The 20,031-nt window shown below is 43.9% G+C and overlaps 1 protein-coding gene across 1 annotated transcript in view; it reads left to right on the top strand.

The window, feature by feature from the left end:
* The first annotated feature begins 1,918 nt into the window (after nt 1-1,918).
* The window catches only part of POLB (DNA polymerase beta), a 53,871-nt gene continuing 35,758 nt past the window's right edge, over nt 1,919-20,031 (top strand). The window contains exons 1-7 of the mRNA XM_030202074.1: nt 1,919-2,047; nt 2,215-2,293; nt 7,540-7,597; nt 9,357-9,423; nt 13,404-13,478; nt 14,302-14,360; nt 16,789-16,838. Of these exons, the coding sequence (XP_030057934.1) occupies nt 2,233-2,293; nt 7,540-7,597; nt 9,357-9,423; nt 13,404-13,478; nt 14,302-14,360; nt 16,789-16,838 (370 nt within the window). The 5' untranslated portion in view covers nt 1,919-2,047; nt 2,215-2,232. The remainder of the gene's footprint in view (nt 2,048-2,214; nt 2,294-7,539; nt 7,598-9,356; nt 9,424-13,403; nt 13,479-14,301; nt 14,361-16,788; nt 16,839-20,031) is intronic.

The following is a 20,031-nucleotide window of genomic DNA, read 5'->3' as shown; positions in this document are numbered from 1 at the left end:
TCAGTTACCAGTATGGTTTGTTTGAGCTAGGGGGTTCCATAGGGTTCAAGAGGGGTAGGTTTATGCAGTCTCTATTTATTACTTGAGTTTTACTCAGTCAAATGTAGTTTGGGGTTTGGTGTTCCTCATTAGGTAATTAGCAAGGAGATAAGGGTTTTTTTTAATCACTCGATTTTCTCACTTACAGTGAGTTTTTGTGACTGATTGGGTTTTCTCTTTTTCTCCTTGCTGGAACCAATGAGTCAGTGAGCAGATTTTGAAGGTAATACGGTCGATAATGCGGAGCCTGTGTAGGTTAAAACGAAGAGGCTGAGCATGATCAAAACGTGATTTGCCTAATATTAGCCTTGCAGCTGTGTTTTGAGCAGTCTGGAGCTTTTTCAGAATGAAATTTCAGCAACCTGCATAAATTCCACTGCAGTAGTCAATATGTGATAGAACCAACCAGTGAGTAAGGGTTCGGAATAACTAAATGGGCTATAAGCCCCTAATGCAGTCCATTGGTTGTCTTATATTTTGTCCTTGTGATTACATACTGTGGCAAAACTGGAAATACAGTGAGACAGAATGATAGAATTCAGTAACATACAAAACTTATTAATTAACATTATAATTGTGTTCACATTTGGGTAATAACTGAGAAAATGCTGTTGAAAACTGACTTGAAGAAGAAATAAATATATATCACAGAACTGGAAAATGTTGGCACATTTAGACTGACTCTGGACTTACGCATGAAGGTAGATCTGCCCTAATTATTGAATATATCTCTTTTAAATAGTAGTCATAAACAATATTAAGTGCATTTTTATAATATACCACTGAATTCCACAAAACAAAAGGAGCAAGTTTCCACAAACCATCTTTCTCTTTTGATCTAGGCACAGGAAAAAAAAATTTTAATGCTCCCAGGTTTCAACCTAATTCATGTTTAATGTGGGATATAAACAGTGGTGTGCTGGAGCCGGCTCACACCGGCTCGCAAGAGCCATTTGTTAAATTTTCTGGCATCTTGCGAGCCGGTTGTTGGCCCGTGCGAGCCGGCTCGGCTCCGCTCCCCCGCCCCGCTAATCCATCTTCTGTCTGTCCTCTGCTCCCCGATAGTAGCCCTGCTGGTTTCCTTTCTGCGCTGCCGCTGCCGCTGCCGCCGCCGCCCTGCCTTTAAAAAATGTATTTTCCCTCGAGGCGGCCAGCGTTGAAGCGAAGGCAGCAGGCTCAGCTCAGTTCCTGCCTTCGTTCCGTTCCTTCGCATCATGGCTCCGCCCTTGCCTGACGTACTTCCTGTTTGCGCAAGGGCGGAGCCATGATGCGAAGGAACGGAACGAAGGCAGGAACTGAGCTGATCAGAAGGCTTCGTTCTGTTTCTGTGAGTATGACGTCCTGCACGTTGTGTACGTGCAGGCAGGACGTCAGACAGACTCAGAAACCAAATGAAGCAAGAAGACGTCGGCTGGCGGGGGTTGGGGTCCCTCGCCAGCAAAGGTAGCAGATGGCAACGGCAGGTTGACAGCGAGTTGGCAGCGGGAGGGGAGGTTGAGAGGGTTGTTGGCAGGGGGGTCCAGGGCCAAATCTAAGGGGGCCCCCCTGGCCCCATAGCAGCTACACCCCTGCTTTGTGTACATCCGTATGCTGCACAAGTGTGCATGTTTGAAAATATAAGTGTGACTAAATAAAAATGCAGTTCCAACAATAAAGAACGACAAGGAGGATCCAGCAGCTCATAGGTTTGTTTGCCTTTTGAGTGTACTAGATGACGACTGAGCGCGGGGGATGGGAAACAGCGACATACCAAATTGGCTTCAACTTTTTGACGTCATCCCACCTCCTGCTTTCTTCAATCTGATTGGGTTAGCCAAGCGCAAGGTAAACCTACTTGCGCAAGCGCTGGCGTGTCGTCCCGACTCGTTCCCCTCTCTGATGCAACTTCCTGTTTCCGGCAAGGCCGGCTGTGGCCCGGCGGGATGCTTCAGAGGGAGAGAACTTGTTGAGGGCCAGGTCTGGGGCACATGAGAAGGAAAGCTGTGGGACTGGTGGTGGGTGACCTCAGGTATGAGTTGTTGGGGGTGCTGAGGGAGAGGTGCCGAATCGCGGAGAAGGAGGAGAGTGGAAGATAGAGGGAGAGATGGCAGCAGATCATGGGGAGGTGCTGGACGTGTGAGAGTCAGGGCAGCCGAATGCGTGTGACTTGGTATCTTTGTCAACCTTTTCCTGCAGCTTTCGACTTCCACGGCTATGAGTAAGCGCAAGGCCCCGCAGGAAAGCCTGAACGAAGGAATCACAGACTTCCTGATAGGTGAGCGTTTTTTCAATGAAATGGTCTAAGTCTTGTAGGTATATGATGTGTTTCTCCAGCATTGTTCAACATACACAAAGTATTGGTTTTTAAAGTCGTCAAGAAATCGGACAGATTTTAGGTGGTGGTAAGGTTGCCATTTCACTCTGGATCAACCGAGCAGGAGGATGGTCCAAGCATCCTTTTGCCCCATTGCATGTACAGAGCTACCAAATAACTCTCATATCCAGGAGGGAGACTTTGTGGCCATTCTTGATTTGGAACTTGCATCCCAAAATAGTGTGGTGTTAGTGTCAGCTTCTGTCATTGAAATCATGGCTACAGGCTTATGATAATACATAGGCATAACACACCAGGATGGGGGTTATCAGAAATTCAGGACAGGCCTAAAACTTGAAAATAAACAGAATCAGGAGGGGTGCAAAACCTTTTTCACATCATTGTCTATAGAGGGAAGCAAGTAGAATTGCTTTGTCTCTGCCCTCTGGTAGAAGGGGTCTGTACTGGTCTAGCATGGAAAAAGAACGTCACTAAATATAAATATAATTTAAAAACATTCTTGTTCAATAACTTTTGGATCATTTGGGGATGAATGTCACAAGCTAGCGTGGCCATATTTTGTAAAATGACTGCATCCTCTCTGAGATTAGGTCAAAAACCCTATGTTCTGGCAGCAGAAGTACAGGGAGCTGCCAGGCGCTTTTGCCACTGGGGGGGGGGGGGGGGGGGTTAGAAATGACTGTTGGTTATTCTGGCTGGGGAAGAGATGGCAGACTATCCGTGAGGTGGCGTGCCATTGCATTCCTAAGTCAAGAAACCATCACACAAGTTATCTGCCTTCATTAGTCGTTTGCTATTTGTATACAGCACGTTATCTTTACATTTTTTTTTTACTTGGCTCAATGTTTTGAGTTTTATGATCTTATAATTGTGTAATTTAGATGGATGTTAGTCACCAGTATGCTTATATTGTGACCTCAGTTTTGTTTTTTCTTCTTTTTGCATTTTATGTATGTATATAAAATTCATTATGTACATCAATATATCATTTTAAATGTGCACTGCCTTGTTAATCAATAGGCAGTTAAACTAAATAAATATTGTTTGTATTAATTATAATGTAGAGGATAGGTAAGGATTTTGTGATTGTCATCCCCAGCTGAACCAATTGCTACTCAGTAAGAATGTTTTCCGGTTATATGCAACTCTCTCCTGCGTTGCGTTCTGAGCTCTTTCCCTTGCTTTACAATGCTCCTGAAGGCACACTTTTTTTTTTACACTTGTTTATGGTTTTTCTCCCCCTTTGACTTAATGGCAGTCACTGGTCCTTGTTCAAATGCAGCTTTATTGTGTTTGATTGAATCTTTCCTATCTGTTTTTGGAGTTCTTTTCCTAATTTTAACTTATTTGTGAACCACTGCAATCTTTTGTTAGAAGTGGTGGTATATTTAGCACCATAATAAGCATAAACATATTTGACCAAAGTAGGTGCCTATGAGGCATATTTTCAAAGCACTTAGACTTACAAAGTTACATAGGAACCTATGGAACTTTGTAAGTCTAAGTGCTTTGAAAATGAGCCCCTTTGTATTCCAAATTGGACAAGTATATAGACTGTTTGCAAAATGGCAGAGACAGAGCAAATCTGCTTGCTTCCCTCTATACAGTGATGTGAAAGTTCTTGCCCACCTCCTGATTCACCTTTTTTTTTATGAACCATATATACTTGAATATAAGCTTTTTGGGGGGGGAGTGGGGGGAGAAAAGTGTTAACTTGAATATAAACCATGTGTCAAGTCAGGGACTTTTTTTTCCATTAAGTGGGTCCCAAATTAGAGAGCGAGATCTCTCCTGCAAGAGTCATAATCCATTGGCCCACAAAGGTGCACACAACCCAATGTGTAGTGCTAAGGTGCTAGAAGGTTGATCTTCTGGTTAATGATAATGAAGAGGGAGAGCAGAATCTGTACCATGTCTCCTAGCAGATGAAACTGGCTGTGGGAACACAGGCAGGGACACTCGTACATGCCCAGAAATTCTTTAAGGTTTTTCTGGGCTCTAGAAGATCAAAATTCGATCGGATGCCATTGTGGTCATATTACCCACATGTGGCTGATTGCTTTCTTTGGAATTTCCAAAGTCTCGCTTTAATGATTCCCAAACATGCCAGCTGTGGAACTATTAGGCATCATACGACAATTCAAATGATACAAATTACTGTTTATGTAAAACATTCTTAATATTCTCCAAGTAATGAATGGTTGAAGAATTCTAAATTAATGAGTCAGTTTTCCTTTACATGTATAAAAATCTTTCACTTTTCATCTCTTGCTTAACATTACTATGATCTCCTGAAATGTAACAATACTCTGCATAATTTTTACTACAGCATAATGCATGAATTTGAGTTTAACCAGCACCAGAGATTCCAGCCTAGAAAATACAAAGAGGCACAATCTTGTAAGACTGTGTCCAAGTCCTGAGCCAGAAAGACCAAAGTCTTCATCAGTTCCTGGAAAGGCAAACTGAAAACTGAACCTCATCACATCAATATTAGTCAAATCTGAGCCTATGTAAGGGTCTCAAATGCAGGGATATGACACGTCACAAAATTTTTATGTCCCTCTTTTCTCCATCAACTGGAGTAAATTGGTACAAACATTCCTCTTTAGGGACTTAAAAAAAAAAAAGAGAGAGAATGTTTTCTGGCATCCAACACAGCACCAGGAGAGGGAGAGCATCTACAGAGGTCTAAGAATTGGACACTGCTGCTGCTGAATTTGGTGCTTCTGTGGCGGCGGCGGCGGCCACTGTATTCAAGTCTTCTTCCAATATCAATGTACAATCCAAAGAAGTATCTACAAAAGTTTTAATAAGTAGGCCATTCTGTGACACAACACAAGGGGATGAGGGCAAAACTCTCTTCAGTTGGTCTAGTTTGAAGAACCAGAATTCCCTGAATTGTACCTCAAAAGAATTTTTTTGTTTAGAAGAAAAATATAGATGTCTGCCTCGGTAAGAGACTTTTAAAGAAAAGGCATGTGAGGGAATGAGTGGTATAATGGCAGGTGTCCCTAAGAACACTCCCTCACCTATATTGCAGTTAAGCACTGATCCAGAGACCAAATCAGAGAGGCAGGGCTCAGGCAGAGAGGTGGTTAAATGTTCTGAGAAAGAGTAGGGAAGCCCCAAGGCAAGAGGTCTCCAAGAGTGAGACCCCAGATACAGAGGTCTGGAGGAAGGCTGTGATAGAAGGAATCCTCCCAAGGAGTTGGCTGGGCTATAGTACCTGTGGGATGCTCAGGGAAGCAGAATGTCCCTCAAGCTTTTATCGCCAGAGTCTATGTGGGGAAGAAAATCGAGATAGGAAGTTTCTGCAATTACCTTGAAGACTCGCATGTGTGCTCAGATTGAAGGCAAACCTGAGTTTGGAGTGGTAACATATTTGGAGTGTGGCCAGAAACCAGATCTAGTAAGACTGCTTCCTTTAGGTTTGACAAGAACACTGATAGCACTGCACTAAGCTGTGATGCATCAGGCTTTTGTATATTAGAAGAATAGTAAAGAATTCTTCTGTTTTACCCGTTGTCTACCTGTTTCTGTGAACACTCCCTGCTTGACCTCAGTCACGTTACCACAAAGTAGAATAAACAGAGGAGCTCTCCACACACAGCCATCGTGACTCCTCCTCTTGGTTTCTTACTCTTCGATTTACTTTTTGAATATTTCTATACTTGTCCTTTCACATTGAAAGTATGCAGACTCTCATACAATTCATAACAAACTCCTTCAATGCATTGTAAATTGGAATTCATAGAAAACAGAATGTAAAAATGTACAAGGGTGTGAAGGCTTTTGCAACACACTTCATCTTTGTATTCCTAATCTAATCAGGTTTTTGTTTACTGCTAGATTCCCACAAGGGTACAAAGCGGTTTACAATAAGGTAGAATATACAATAATGTAGCACATAAAATAAAATAAGACAGATCAATAACAATGTTAACTAACCATGAAAACAATCCATGTCAGTCTAACTTAACAAGTAAATACAGTGGAGCACCGTTAGTACATGGTGTTGAGGAAGTGTGGCTATATAACTGCATACTATTGGTGCGCTTATTACTGGAACAATAATAATAAACATTTCACAGGACCCCACAGTCATTCACAAAGGAAAAACATTCAACATAAAGGAATCTTTTACACGCTCATCTTCCAATGTGGTATATATCATTCAGTGTAAAAAAAATGTAACGAAGGATGCTATATTGGAGAAACAGGCCAGTTGCTTAAGACAAGATTCAATTTACATAGACACAACATGAAGAAAGCTGGTGCCAGTCAGATTCCCACCCCTGTGGGCCAACACTTTACAGGACCAGGATACTGCACCAGTGATTTCACAGTAAAAATCCTGAAAGGTAACTTTAAAACAATACAGGAACGTAAGACCTTTGAAGTCAGAATGTTTGAATATTTTGACACCCAACAGACAGGACTTAACAAGGATCTGGGTTTTCTAGCCCATTATAAACCATACAGTTGTATTTCTCTGTTTATCACTCTCCTCTCAACTACCCACACCCATCCTGTTAGACTGTCAATGAAATGAAATGCTTTGATGTACCCATGCATACCTCCTACCCACCCCCCCTTGCTAGACTATCATTGAAATGCTTTGAAGCTTCACTTATATATACTATCAACTAACACATTTGCTTATTTCCGATCTGAGGAAGAAGGGCAACCTTCGAAAGCTAATCAAGAAATGTATTAAGTTATGTCCAATAAAAAAGGTATCATCTTATTTTCTTTTCCATGTTTTATTTTGTTTGATTTCTATTGATAACTTGGAACAATAATGAAATACTACAGTGTCAAAAACATTGCTTTGCTTCATTTCCAAGCCAAGGAAGGTTGTTGTAGCTACTGCTGTGACATTTGCAGTACAGCCTACCATGTATTATTGAGTACCATGCATTAATTTTATGATTTTGGGAGGCAGGTTATTACCACATATAAAATGATCAGGCGCTTTAATGGTGCTCCACTGTACTCAGTAAACAAAAAGGTCTTATGACTTTTGTGAAAAACCATATTAGAATTTTCAAGTCTTTTGTAAGATGGAAAAGATCTATAAAGATTTTATAAATTTTACAAATGTGCTTTTCCTTTCATCCATTCAAAGGAACTCTGCACATCTGGTTTCCCACCTGAAGCAATAATCTTGCTTTCTTTTTCAGAGTTGGCCAATTATGAAAGGAATGTGAATCGAGCCATCCATAAGTACAATGCCTACAGGTGGGTTTATTTATTGTAATGGAATACTCACTCTGGTGTTGTGAGAAACAGAGAGATCAAGGGCTTTAGTGGAACTGTGGCTTGCAAGTTGGGGGTGCGGGGAATGCACTACCCCATCTCCCCCCCCCCCCCCCCCCCCCCCCCCCCGCTCTCCCCTGCAGCATTTGAAAATAGACAATTGGCTTTCATTAATTTAATTCCCCTGCTTTTTCCAGTGGAATAAAATTACTACAAAAAAGGAAAAATACTAAGACCACACAGCTTAAGAACTGCCCCATCTGTGGGAGCCAGTGGCTCAGCACTGCCACCGGCAGACCCAGTGGCCCCAGAGGTCCTGTTGGAGGAGGACCTCAGTTCCCCCACTCCCTCTCCCAGTTGCCCCATATGGCCAGAGGAGCTCCTGGTTTTTGACAGGTTTGGAAATCATTTTACCCCCATGCTTCATATAGCAAGCCAAAGAGCGGACTCTGAGCCCTCTATGTTGTAAAGGGTAAGGTCCCCTGCGCCCACTCAGGTCAGCTGCTAGGGGTTGAGGGAGGACTTGGGAGCCTAATAAATATAGGCGCTATTGGTGTATGTGCACCAGGCTGTCTGGGGGGAGGGGGGAAGTATGTCCTCCCAGGGGACCATGGTAAGCCAAGCCCTTGGCACCAAAGAGGTTGCACAATTAAGTGTCGACGTGGTCTGGATCCCCTTCTTGGGTCCTGTTGGTGAAGGCAACATAGGTTCCTTAATGGACAGAGTTGCCCTGGATCCAGATGATCTATCTATCCAAGGAGAAGGAATCCCCTATACTCCACTTTTTTTTTTTTTTATGGGAAGAATTGGCACATCTCATTAATTGTGTTTGTTCATTTAAAATATGAGCTATACTTTTTTCCCAAATCTTCCAAAGAGTTTGTGAATATGTTTATGGTACCGTGCAGAGCAGTTTGGAAGAGGGATTTATCTCTAAATATGTATTTATGATATGGCTCAAGCTAAAGTGAAATTTTCCTATTCCTTAGTGTCAACAGCAGATGAATCCGGAGACATGTGACGTCCACTAGGCACTGTACAAATCGTTGCTCTCTATCTTTACCTGCTGGTAGATGGACACAACCCACATGTCTCTGGTTTCATCTGCTTCGACTAAAGGAAAGAAAATTATCAAGTATGATACATAATTTTCTGATATTTGGAAAGGGTTTGTCTGTCTATGCATCTGTTTGTGCATGCAACAGATGCATAGAAGCAGTCGCCACCAGGAACAGAGCTGCATGCTAACCGGGACTCGCTTCCTGCTAGCATAGAAGGATTAGTGGCACTGTGACTGCAGGGTTTGTTTGCCTGTGGCCATGGGGCTAAGTCCCTGATTCTCAGCATTTATGCTAAACTGGGAGTGGTGAGGGAAGAGTTGTTGTGCAGTGGGAGGAGGGAAGGGAGGAGAAAGTGCAAGAGGTGGTGAGGGGAACAGTACAAGCAAATGGCAGGGAATGGAGCATGGTGAAAGTGAAGGGGAGGTGGAAGGATGAGGGAGTAAGTTGAGGGGAAAGGTGCAGTGGTGAGGGAGGTCTACACTTACACCTAAAATCTCCTTGTAGAGGAATATGGCAAGTGTTAGCAAGAAATTAGACAGATTGAGATCATTCTCACATACCCTGTCTTCAGGGTGAGGTTCATTACTTTAACGGTATGCACCAAACTAACCCATTTGAAGACATTGGCCCCAAGATAAGTATGCAGACCATAGTAATCATTTATATTCTTTTCCACACAGAAAAGCAGCATCTGTAATTTCCAAGTATCCATGCAAGATTAAGAATGGAGCAGAAGCAAAGAAGCTGGTACTGTAAATATTACTAAATGTATCAATACTATATCAAACTCTAAGAACAGTGAGAAATTTCAAAAACCTTTCTGCACACGTAAAACTTGTTTAAACGTGTGAAGAATAACTTTTAAGAAATTGTGCAGGTTTTTGCTGGCAATATCATGTATTTGTAGGCAGATCCCATGTAGGCGTTGCTGAAAGTGTAGTTTTACAGGGCAGAATTACAGTTTATCCCTGTGCTTTATAAAATACTAGTAAAAAAAGGCCTGTTTCTGTGAGCCATGAAACGGGCACTAGCAAGGTTTACCTGCGGCAGCGTGGGGAGGGTGCAGGCGGCAGCGTGGGGAGGGTGCAGGCGCACGCTCTCATTACCTCTCGCCTGGACTACTGCAACTTACTCCTCACCGGCCTCCCACTTAGCCATCTATCCCCCCTTCAGTCTGTTCAGAACTCTGCTGCACGTCTCATATTCCGCCAGAACCGATATACTCATATCACCCCTCTCCTCAGGTCACTTCACTGGCTTCCGATCAGATACCGCATTCAATTCAAGCTTCTCCTTCTTACCTACAAATGCACTCAGTCTGCTGCCCCTCACTACCTCTCTACCCTCATCTCCCCTTACGTTCCCGCCCGTAACCTCCGTTCACAGGATAAATCCCTCCTCTCAGTACCCTTCTCCACCACCGCCAACTCCAGGCTCCGCTCATTCTGCCTCGCCTCACCCTATGCTTGGAACAACCTTCCTGAACCCTTACGCCAAGCCCCCTCCCTGCCCATCTTCAAGTCTTTGCTTAAAGCCCACCTCTTCAATGCTGCGTTCGGCACCTAACTCTTACCGTTCAGTAAATCCAGACTGCCCCAATTTGACTGCCCCGATCGGACCGACTGTTCACTTGTCCTTTAGATTGTAAGCTCTTTGAGCAGGGACTGTCTCTCTTTGTTAAATTGTACAGCGCTGCGTAACCCTAGTAGCGCTCTAGAAATGTTAAGTAGTAGTAGTAGTAGTAGTAGTAGTAGTTTTGTTTTTGCGGCCGGCAGCTTCGGGTTCCCGGCGGCTCAGGTGTTTGGACGGCACTCCTCCCACTGTGTAGCTCGGTGTTTGTCGTTGTGCGTCGGGGGTGGTGGGGGTGGAGGCCCTGCGTAGTCCGCTGTTTCTCGCAGTGCGCTGGGGGGGTAGCGTCGGAGGGCGGTGGAACTGGCGATTGGCTGTGTCCTAGCCCCGCCCTCCACATCATCATGTTGTGACGCGAGGGCGGGGCATACACTCATGGGATCTTGCAACTACAAATTTGCATTTAGAATGTTGGGGTTGTGAATTATGTGTGGATGGGGGCGTGGCTGAGGGCGGGTCTGTGAGTTAGAGTGAGTGGTGCTGACAGCCTAGAAGACTACAGGGCTTCAGTGTTTCCCTGCCACACAGTGAGGTTCTGAACGTTGGAGGTGAGAATTATTTATATAGATATGCGCATAGAATATACTTGTATATTTTGCATGTGCCTTGGTGCGGGTATAAATTTTTTGTAAGAGCATTTGTGCGCTAGTGGGGTTAGTTCCAGGCACTAATATAGGTAAATACAAGGAGATGAGGGAAATCACAAAATATTCATCCAAACAGTAAAATTACACCAAAAGTCAGAAATAAACTACATTTAATATAAGGAGGAAAAAGACCTTGGTGTTTAAGTCATATTTAACCAGAAGGCTAAAGTTGACTAATAATCCCATTGATGGTTAAAAATCTTCCATGAGTACATATTTTTTTTTGTTTTGTTTTGTTTCATTTGTACCCCACGCTTTCCCACTCATGGCAGGCTCAATGCGGCTTACATATTATATACAGGTACTTATTTGTACCTGGGGCAATGGAGGGTTAAGTGACTTTCCCAGAGTCACAAGGAGCTGCCTGTGCCTGAAGTGGGAATCGAACTCAGTTCCTCAGGACCAAAGTCCACCACCCTGCTTAATATGTGTTACCTCATGGTGGCCTGTGCCATGAGACATCTCAATGACTGGTTTAGAGGCAAGTCTGATTTCTCAGTGACTCCACTTGAGACTGTAATATTTTCTACGGATCATGTCAGTTTGGACATGAGATGAGATTGAAGGGGAGCAGACACAAGAAAAATGTCAGGAAGTATTTTTTCACAGAGAGAGTGGTGGATACTTGGAATGCCCTCCCATGGGAGGTGGTGGAGATGAAAACGGTAACGGAATTCAAACATGTGTGGGGTAAACATAAAGGAATCCTGTTCAGAAGGAATGGATCCTCAGAAGCTTAGCCGAGATTGGGTGGCGGGGCTGGTGGTTGGGAGGCTGGGCTAGTGCTGGGCAGACTTCTACAGTCTGTGCCCTGAAAATGGCAGATACAAATCAAGGTAAGGTATACGCAAAAAGTAGCACATATGAGTTTACCTTGTTGGGCAGACTGGATGGACCGTACAGGTCTTTTTCTGCCGTCATCTACTATGTTACTAACCACTAGGCCACTCCTCCACTGTTGCTACTATTTGAGATTCTACATGGAATGTTGCTATTTCACCAATGTGGCTGCGCAGGCTTCTACATGGAATGTTGCTAGTGGAATAGCAACAGTCCATGTAGAATCTCCAATAGTAGCAACATTCCATGTAGAATCTCCAATAGTAGCAACATTCCATCTAGAATATCCAATAGTATCTATTTTTTTTTTTTGTTACATTTGTACCCCGCACTTTCCCACTCATGGCAGGCTCAATGCGGCTTACATGGGGCAATGGAGGGTTAAGTGACTTGCCCAGAGTCACAAGGAGCTGCCTGTGCCTGAAGTGGGAATCGAACTCAGTTCCCCAGGACCAGAGTCCACCACCCTAACCACTAGGACACTCCTCCTTTACCTTATTTTTTTTTCTTATGATATTTTCGTGTGGTTTAGCCAGTTCTGATTCTCAAAAGAGCATTACCTCCCATCCCATGACTATTTTGTAATTTCCTCAGGAGCCTGTCATGAAGGTTTTAAACCCAAATACATTATGGGGGTAGTTTTATACAAGATTTTTCACATGTAAGGGCCTTACGTGAAATCACCTCATGGGTTATGCACTTAGAACTTGTCACCACAAGTATTTTTTTTCACATGGCTTGTGGGGGCTGAGTTGTGATTTATGTGTGGTGGAAAGTCCTTGGCTGGAGTGCCATGCACACAGGGCTCCTTTGGGGCCCTAAACACAGCCATAGGGTGTGTTGTGATTTTGCACTGTCTGACTCCAGTGATACCTAATTAGCATCCCACCAGTTCAGGGAGCAGAAGATCTGAAGTTATCTTTATTTTCTAACTAGTAAAAAAACCCCGTTTCTGATGCAAATGAAACGGGGGATAGCAAGGTTTTCTTCAGAGTGTGTCCCTGCCCTCTGCCCTCTCTCCCTCTCCCCTCCGAGTCCAGTCCTTCAGTGTTGTTTCCTGCTGTTCTGTGTTTTTGTTACAGAGAGAGTGAGGGCATCTCTCTCCCCTCCCCCCTCTGAGTCCTTCACTGTTTCCTGGGATTTCGTGCTGTGCTGTTTTCCTTCACTCATGGGGAAACCGGATATCTCTGGCGCTTCACACTTCCGGCTGGAGGCTTCAGTGGTGCCTTTTATATATATATAGATGTTTAATTTCTGATGATGGACTTGCCTGTGACTGCATCTCTTTTTTTTCTTTTTTTCCCCTCTTCCATGACTCTGTAAGTGACCATTTTCCACAGTACCCAGAACCATATTGAGTAGCTTGCTAGGAGCAATTTTTGCAGTCCTTCATGTTTGCGCTCTCTATAGCTGCATCACTTAACACAGCCCTTGATAATGTGCTGGCAGGACCTTTGTACATATTTCTTTGTTTTCTCTCACATAACTACAGAATTGCAGTACTCTTACAGTGGTCCCAGTTACTGTTTCTGAACTCTTACATGGTATAGTGTTACAATACTACAATTACAAGGGTAACACTCATTCACTACCTGCCTCTGCTGTTTTTAGGATGGTGTTGGAAGCAAAATCGCTGAGAAGATTGATGAATTTTTAACCACTGGAAAACTACGCAAGTTAGAAAAAGTAATATACCTTTATTGTCTAATTAGATTTACTCTGTAGCAAACTTACTGCTAATTGAGGACAGGTCTACTCTATGGTAAATTGCTGTGCAAACATGAGACAGACAGCAGCATTTCAAGCTTCACATCAACATACACACTACAGTGTGTGTACCTGCAGTCTAAGCTTCCAAAACAGTGTTTTGCTACAGTATAGGTATAATGTAGGTTTGGCAAGATAACCTCCCCCCTCCCCCTTTTCATACTGTCTTGCCATACATCAGATATAGTGCAGGCAACAACAGAGCTAGCACTCTCTCCCCAGTGCTTTGTAACTTAACTATATTTGTGAGAAAATAACTGTTGTTAGCCATTCAGATCGTAGGTTTCTCAGCTGAGTCAGCAGCATGTTATTCTGTGGTGTTTGCTGCCACCTCCACCCCTTGTGCCTGAATGACATACTTTGCTGAATCTTTGATCTTATTCATTTGTTTGAAGAGTAAATCATTAAGTGTCATAAAGCTGTTTGGATTTAGATTAGATTTTACTTCATGCCTTTCCAAACCCAGACTTAACACACATCACATTCAGGTACAGTATGTATTTGTGGAGACAAAAATAGTAACAGAATCCAAGAAAACCCAGTTGCACCAGAAAGGAGGGGAAAATCAAAGACGGACTGGAGTCTACAGTATTGCACCAGGAATGAAGTGGCTGGACTAAATTGACGTGGTTGTTATCAGCAATCAGATTAGGTTTCTATGTTTCCATAATAGTTAGTATTTCAATATTTTTAGAAATCTAATACCCTTGCTCCTCATTCCTTAACTTTTTTTTTTCTACAGATTAGACAAGATGATACAAGTTCATCTATCAATCTTCTCACACGAGTCTCTGGCATTGGGTAAGTTCTTATTTGTTGTCCATGCTAATCTCGTGATGTGTTTTATTGTTGCATAAATAAAAGACCTTAAGAGGGACAGGAAAAGTAAACAGTTGATCGAGGGATCATACAGATACAAGGAACAGGAAACACAGGGATGCTGGGAAATGTAGTTCAGAGGAACTTGATAGAGATGCAGTGAAGAGGAAAGAAGTAGCCACAGAAGGTGGTGATAATAATTGGGGAACATAGTGGAGATTAGTTACAGTGCTGTTGCAAGGAATCTGTCTTTTAGAACAGAATACTGCTTTTCAGCAGGCATAGGTGGTGAGGCTGGAGAGGGGACTTAACCAGACCCAGCTGCAAAGATGCTGCAAAGATGCTCTGTAATTTTGTTCTTAATAATAGTCTCTACCATTTTGCTGGCACTGACGCCAGACTCACCAGTCTATAATTTCCCGGATCTCCTCTGGAACCTTTTTAAAAAATCGGCGTTACATTGGCCACCCTCCAATCTTCCGGTACCACGCTCAATTTTAAGGATAAATTACATATTTCTAACAATAGCTTCAAGCTCATTTTTCAGTTCTATTAGTACTCTGGGATGAATACCATCCGGTCCAGGAGATTTGCTACTCTTCAGTTTGTAGAACTGGCCCATTACATCCTCCAGGTTTACAGAGAATTTATTAAGTTTCTCTGACTCATCAGCTTCGAATACCATTTTCGGCACCAGTATCCCACCCAAATCTTCCTCTGTGAAGACCGAAGCAAAGAATTCATTTAATCTCTCCGCTATGGCTTTGTCTTCCCTGATCGCCCCTTTTACTCCTCGGTCATCTAGCGGTCCAACCAATTCTTTTGCCGGCTTCCTGCTTTTAATATACCTAAAAACATTTTTACTATGTGTTTTTGCCTCCAACGCAATCTTTTTTTCAAAGTCCCTCTTTGCCTTCCTTATCAGCGCTTTGCATTTGACTTGACATTCCTTGCTACCCCTCCACCAATTCAATCCACCCTATCACTACGATATAATTTGTATCCCGGTATGACAGTGTCCCACTGGTTATCCTCCTTCCACCAGGTCTTAGAGATGCCTATTATATCTAATTTTTCATTTAGTGCAATATATTCTAACTCTCCTATTTTATTTCTTAGGCTCCTGGCATTCGCATGTAGATATTTCAAACTGTGTTTGTTGCTCCTATTTACATCATGTTTAGTACTTGACAGTATTAATTTGCAATCTTTTGTCTGATTTTTATTTAAGGACACCTGATCTACTACGGTCTCTTTTGCAACCTCACTATCAGGATACCCTACCTTGGTGATATCTTTGAAAGATACCTTATCCCAAACCATGCGCTTCTGAGTGACTGTCGGCCTTTCCCCCCCCCCCCCCCTTTCTAGTTTAAAAGCTGCTCTATCTCCTTTTTAAATGCCAATGCCAGCAGCCTGGTCCCACCCTGATTAAGTTGGAGCCCATCCTTTTGGTATAGGCTAAACTGGATCCTGCAGTGCCTGCTAGATTCTATCTGTTAATGCTGTGGTACAAAGTTTTTAAAACTAAGTGGAAAAGAGTATGGAGATTAGTTGATACAATTTGCTTTTTATATTTTTATTTTGCCTAACATTAGCCTACAATTCCTCCTTTAAACCCCAGTCTTTAAGTTCCCAAAGCAAAATAGCGTTCACTTACCAGAGAAATGTCCTCTTCTCTCAGAACTTCTCAGAAAGGAAGGAAGACTACTCTAAGGGCTGTTATAACTGTTTGTTTCCTTTTCCACTCCCAACCCCTCAGTAGCCTCCTGAGCACAGGGCTGTTTTTAACGACTGAGATGGGCTTGCCTGTAACTACGGGATGCCAGGCAGGAGGAGAGGAAGATCATCCCATAGCTCTTCGGAGCTCAACAGGGAGCATGAAGGGAGGGGAGGTAGGCCTTCCTGTGGCCCTTGTATATACTAGGAGGCTTTAATTAAACAAAATGCTGTCTTGCCTATAATAGTATCTCAGTGAGGTGTCCTCTAACCCAGTCAAACAGAGATTTCTACTAGATTCACATTGGGGCATTTTACTAATCTCGGTAGTGTTTTTAGCTCACGGTAGAAATCAGCTGGTGGTAATCGTTGAGACACCCATTGTAGGTGTTTACCGCCAACTGATTTCTACCATGAACTAAAAACGCTAGCGCAGCTTAGTAAAAGACTCCCATAGATGCTAACCGGGAGTTCTGTTGATTTTAAAGCACAAAAACTATAGCTTGTTTAAGTAATAGTTTGGTGCCTGTCTCGGCATATCAACAGTAATACTCGCCCCATTCCTGCAGTGTAAAGTCTTTCTACACCTGTTCATTGTGTGCTACAGTCTGTCTGAAGGCACGCTAGAAGGAACTGTTTATGCATAAGCAGCATTCCTCTTATGGATACCTTCTCCTGTCTCCCTTCACAGTCCTGCAGCTGCTCGAAAGTTGGTTGAAGAAGGGATCCGGAGCCTGGAAGGTGAGTATACACTGGGGTCTGTCTTCCTTGATTTGGGAGTCAGAGAGAGATGCATCTTAAGTTCTCTGTTCATAAACTGCAATGTGTTAAATTGCTGTATAATATAATTTAACATATATTTATGCATGTTAATTAGATGCTTAAGAGCATTAAGAAATACCATGTTCGCCCAGACCAGTGTTCCATTGAGTCCAACATCCTGCTTCTCGGGATGAAAAATCCAGCTCACTTGGGAAGTACCCAGCAGATCTCACTTCTAGAAATAAGCTCACCAGGTGAATAATTAATGACGTCCTCAAGAAACGTATCCAAACCTTTATTTTTTATACCCCTCTGACTTACAAGCATTGACTATATTCTACGGTAACAAATTCTCCGGCTTGATTTGATTTATTAATTTGATATACTGCACTTGCACCAAAGCAGTTTACAGTACAACAGCAATTATAATATGTTAGCTATTAAAAAAAAAAAAGCCCTAAAATAATATATTATTGCAATACCGTGTTCTGAAAACTGTACTGAAAAATTGATAACACAACATACATAGTAAAAATGACGGCAGAAAAAGACCTGCATGGTCTATCCAGTCTGCCCAACAAGACAAACTCATATGTGCTACTTTTTGTGTATACCCTACTTTGATTTGTACCTGTCCTCTTCAGGGCACAGACCATATAAGTCTGTCCAGCACTATCCCCGCCTCCCAACCACCAGCCCCGCCTCCCACCACTGGCTCTGGCACAGACCGTATAAGTCTGCCCAGCACTATCCTCGCCTTCCACCACCGGCTGGCTCTGCCACCCAAACTCGGCTAAGCTCCTTAGGATCCATTCCTTCTGAATAGGATTCCTTTGTTTATCCCACGCGTGTTTGAATTCTGTTACCGTTTTCATTTCCACCACCTCCTGCGGGAGGGCATTCCAAGCATCCACTACTCTCTACGTGAAAAAATACTTCCTGACATTCAGTTATGCTGTTACAACTGTTTCTTTCCTTTTCTCTCCCCTCCCCCGGTAGCCAGGTACTCGTTACCTGGATTGATCATTGTTAAAAAGAAGATACTAGTACTACTACTACTACTTAGCATTTCTATAGCGCTGCCAGGGTTATGCAGCGCTGTACAAGTTTAACATGGGGAAGGACAGTCCCTTCTCGAAAGAGCTTACAATCTAAAGGTTACAAACTATGTAGTCAGTGTAGGTATCATGACTGGGGAAGGTGGTTAGGTGCCAAAAGCAAGGGAGAAGAGATGGGCTTTGAGTAAGGACTTGAAAATGGGTAGGGAGGGCGCCTGGCGTATGGACTCGGGAAGTCTGTTCCAGGCATAAGGTGATGCGAGGCAGAAGGGGCGGAGTCTGGAGTTAGCGGTGGTGGAGAAGGGTACAGATAGGAGTGATTTGTCCTGAGAGCGGAGGTTACGGGTGGGAACATACGGGGAGAGGAGGGTAGAGAGGTAATGGGGGGCTGCAGATTGAGTGCACTTGAAGGTCAATAGGAGGAGCTTGAACTGTAAACGGTAGCGGACTGGGAGCCAGTGAAGCGACTTGAGGAAGGGGGTGATATGAGAGTAACGGTTCACGCGGTAGATGAGACGTGCGGCGGAATTTTGGACAGATTGAAGGGGGGATAGATGGCTAAGCGGGAGGCCAGCGAGAAGAAGGTTGCAATAGTCAAGACGAGAGGTGACGAGCGAGTGCACGAGGGTTCGGGTGGTCTGATCAGAGAGGAATGGGCGGATTTTGCTAATATTATAGAGGAAGAAGCGACGGGTCTTAGCTGTCTGCTGGATATGGGCAGAGAAGGAGAGGGAGGAGTCGAAGATGACTCCGAGATTGCGGGCTGAAGAGACGGGGAGGATGAGGGCGTTGTCAACAGAGACGGAAAGTGGGGGAAGAGGAGAAGAGGGTTTGGGTGGAAAGACAAGGAGCTCAGTCTTTGCCATGTTCAGTTTCAGATGCCGGTTGGACATCCAGGCAGCGATGTCTGAAAGGCAGGCCGAAACTTTGGCCTGGGTTTCGACCGTGATGTCAGGAGTGGAGAGATAAAGCTGAGTGTCATCAGCATAGAGATGGTACTGGAAACCATGTGATGAGATCAGCGAGCCCAGGGAAGAGGTGTAGATCGAGAAAAGAAGTGGTCCAAGGACAGATCCTTAAGGAACCCCAACAGAGAGTGGGATGGGGGTGGAAGAAGAGCCATTAGAAAATACTCTGAAGGTGCGTTGGGAAAGATACGAAGAGAACCAGGAGAGGACGGAGCCCTGGAACCCGAATGAGGACAGTGTGTCAAGAAGTAAATTATGATTGACGGTGTCAAAGGCGGCAGATAGGTCGAGGAGAATGAGGATGGAATAGTGACCTTTGGATTTGGCAAGGAACAGGTCATTGCAGACTTTAGAGAGTGCAGTTTCTGTCGAGTGAAGTGGGTGAAAGCCGGATTGAAGCGGATCAAGGACGGCCTGAGAGGAGAGAAAACCAAGGCAGCGGCTGTGGACGGCGCGTTCAAATAGTTTGGAGAGGAAGGGTAGAAGAGAGATGGGGCGGTAGTTGGAGGGACAGGTGGGGTCAAGTGATGGTTTTTTGAGAAGTGGTGTGACTACAGCGTGCTTGAAGGTGTCGTGGACAGTAGCAGTGGAGAGAGAGAGGTTGAGGATGTGACAGATTGAGGGGTTAACTGTAGGAGAGATGCTGTTAAGCAGATTGGTGGGAATGGGATCAGAGGAACAGGTCGTGCACTTAGAGGAAGAAAGAAGGCGAGCAGTTTCCTCTTCGATGATCACAGGGAAGGAGGAGAAGGAGGCCAGGTTAGGTTGGTGGAGGGAGTGTGTTAAGAAGTCACTGGGAGGCGAAGGCTTGGAAGTGAATTCAAGGTTTATCTTCTGCACTTTATCGCGGAAGTAGTCAGCTAGTGTTTGAGGAGAGAGTGAGGGGGGAGTGGGAGCGGAGGGCACTTTAAGTAGGGAGTTGAGGGTGGCGAAGAGGCGACGAGGGTTGGAGCCAAGGGAATTGGTTAGTTGAGAATAATATTCCTGTTTGGCAAGGAATAGGAAGGACCGGAAGGAGGATAGCATGAATTTGTAATGGGTGAAGTCTGACAGGGTGTGAGATTTCCTCCAGAGTCGTTCAGCAGATCGGGTGCAGGAGCTAAGGTAACGGATGCAAGGGGTTAACCAGGGCTGAGGATTAATGCG

Source organism: Microcaecilia unicolor, chromosome 4, assembly GCF_901765095.1.
Source record: "Microcaecilia unicolor chromosome 4, aMicUni1.1, whole genome shotgun sequence".
In the NCBI taxonomy this organism is placed as follows: Eukaryota; Metazoa; Chordata; class Amphibia; order Gymnophiona; family Siphonopidae; genus Microcaecilia; species Microcaecilia unicolor.
Note: the sequence above shows the minus strand (reverse complement) of the source record. Positions and strands in the feature narration are given on the sequence as shown.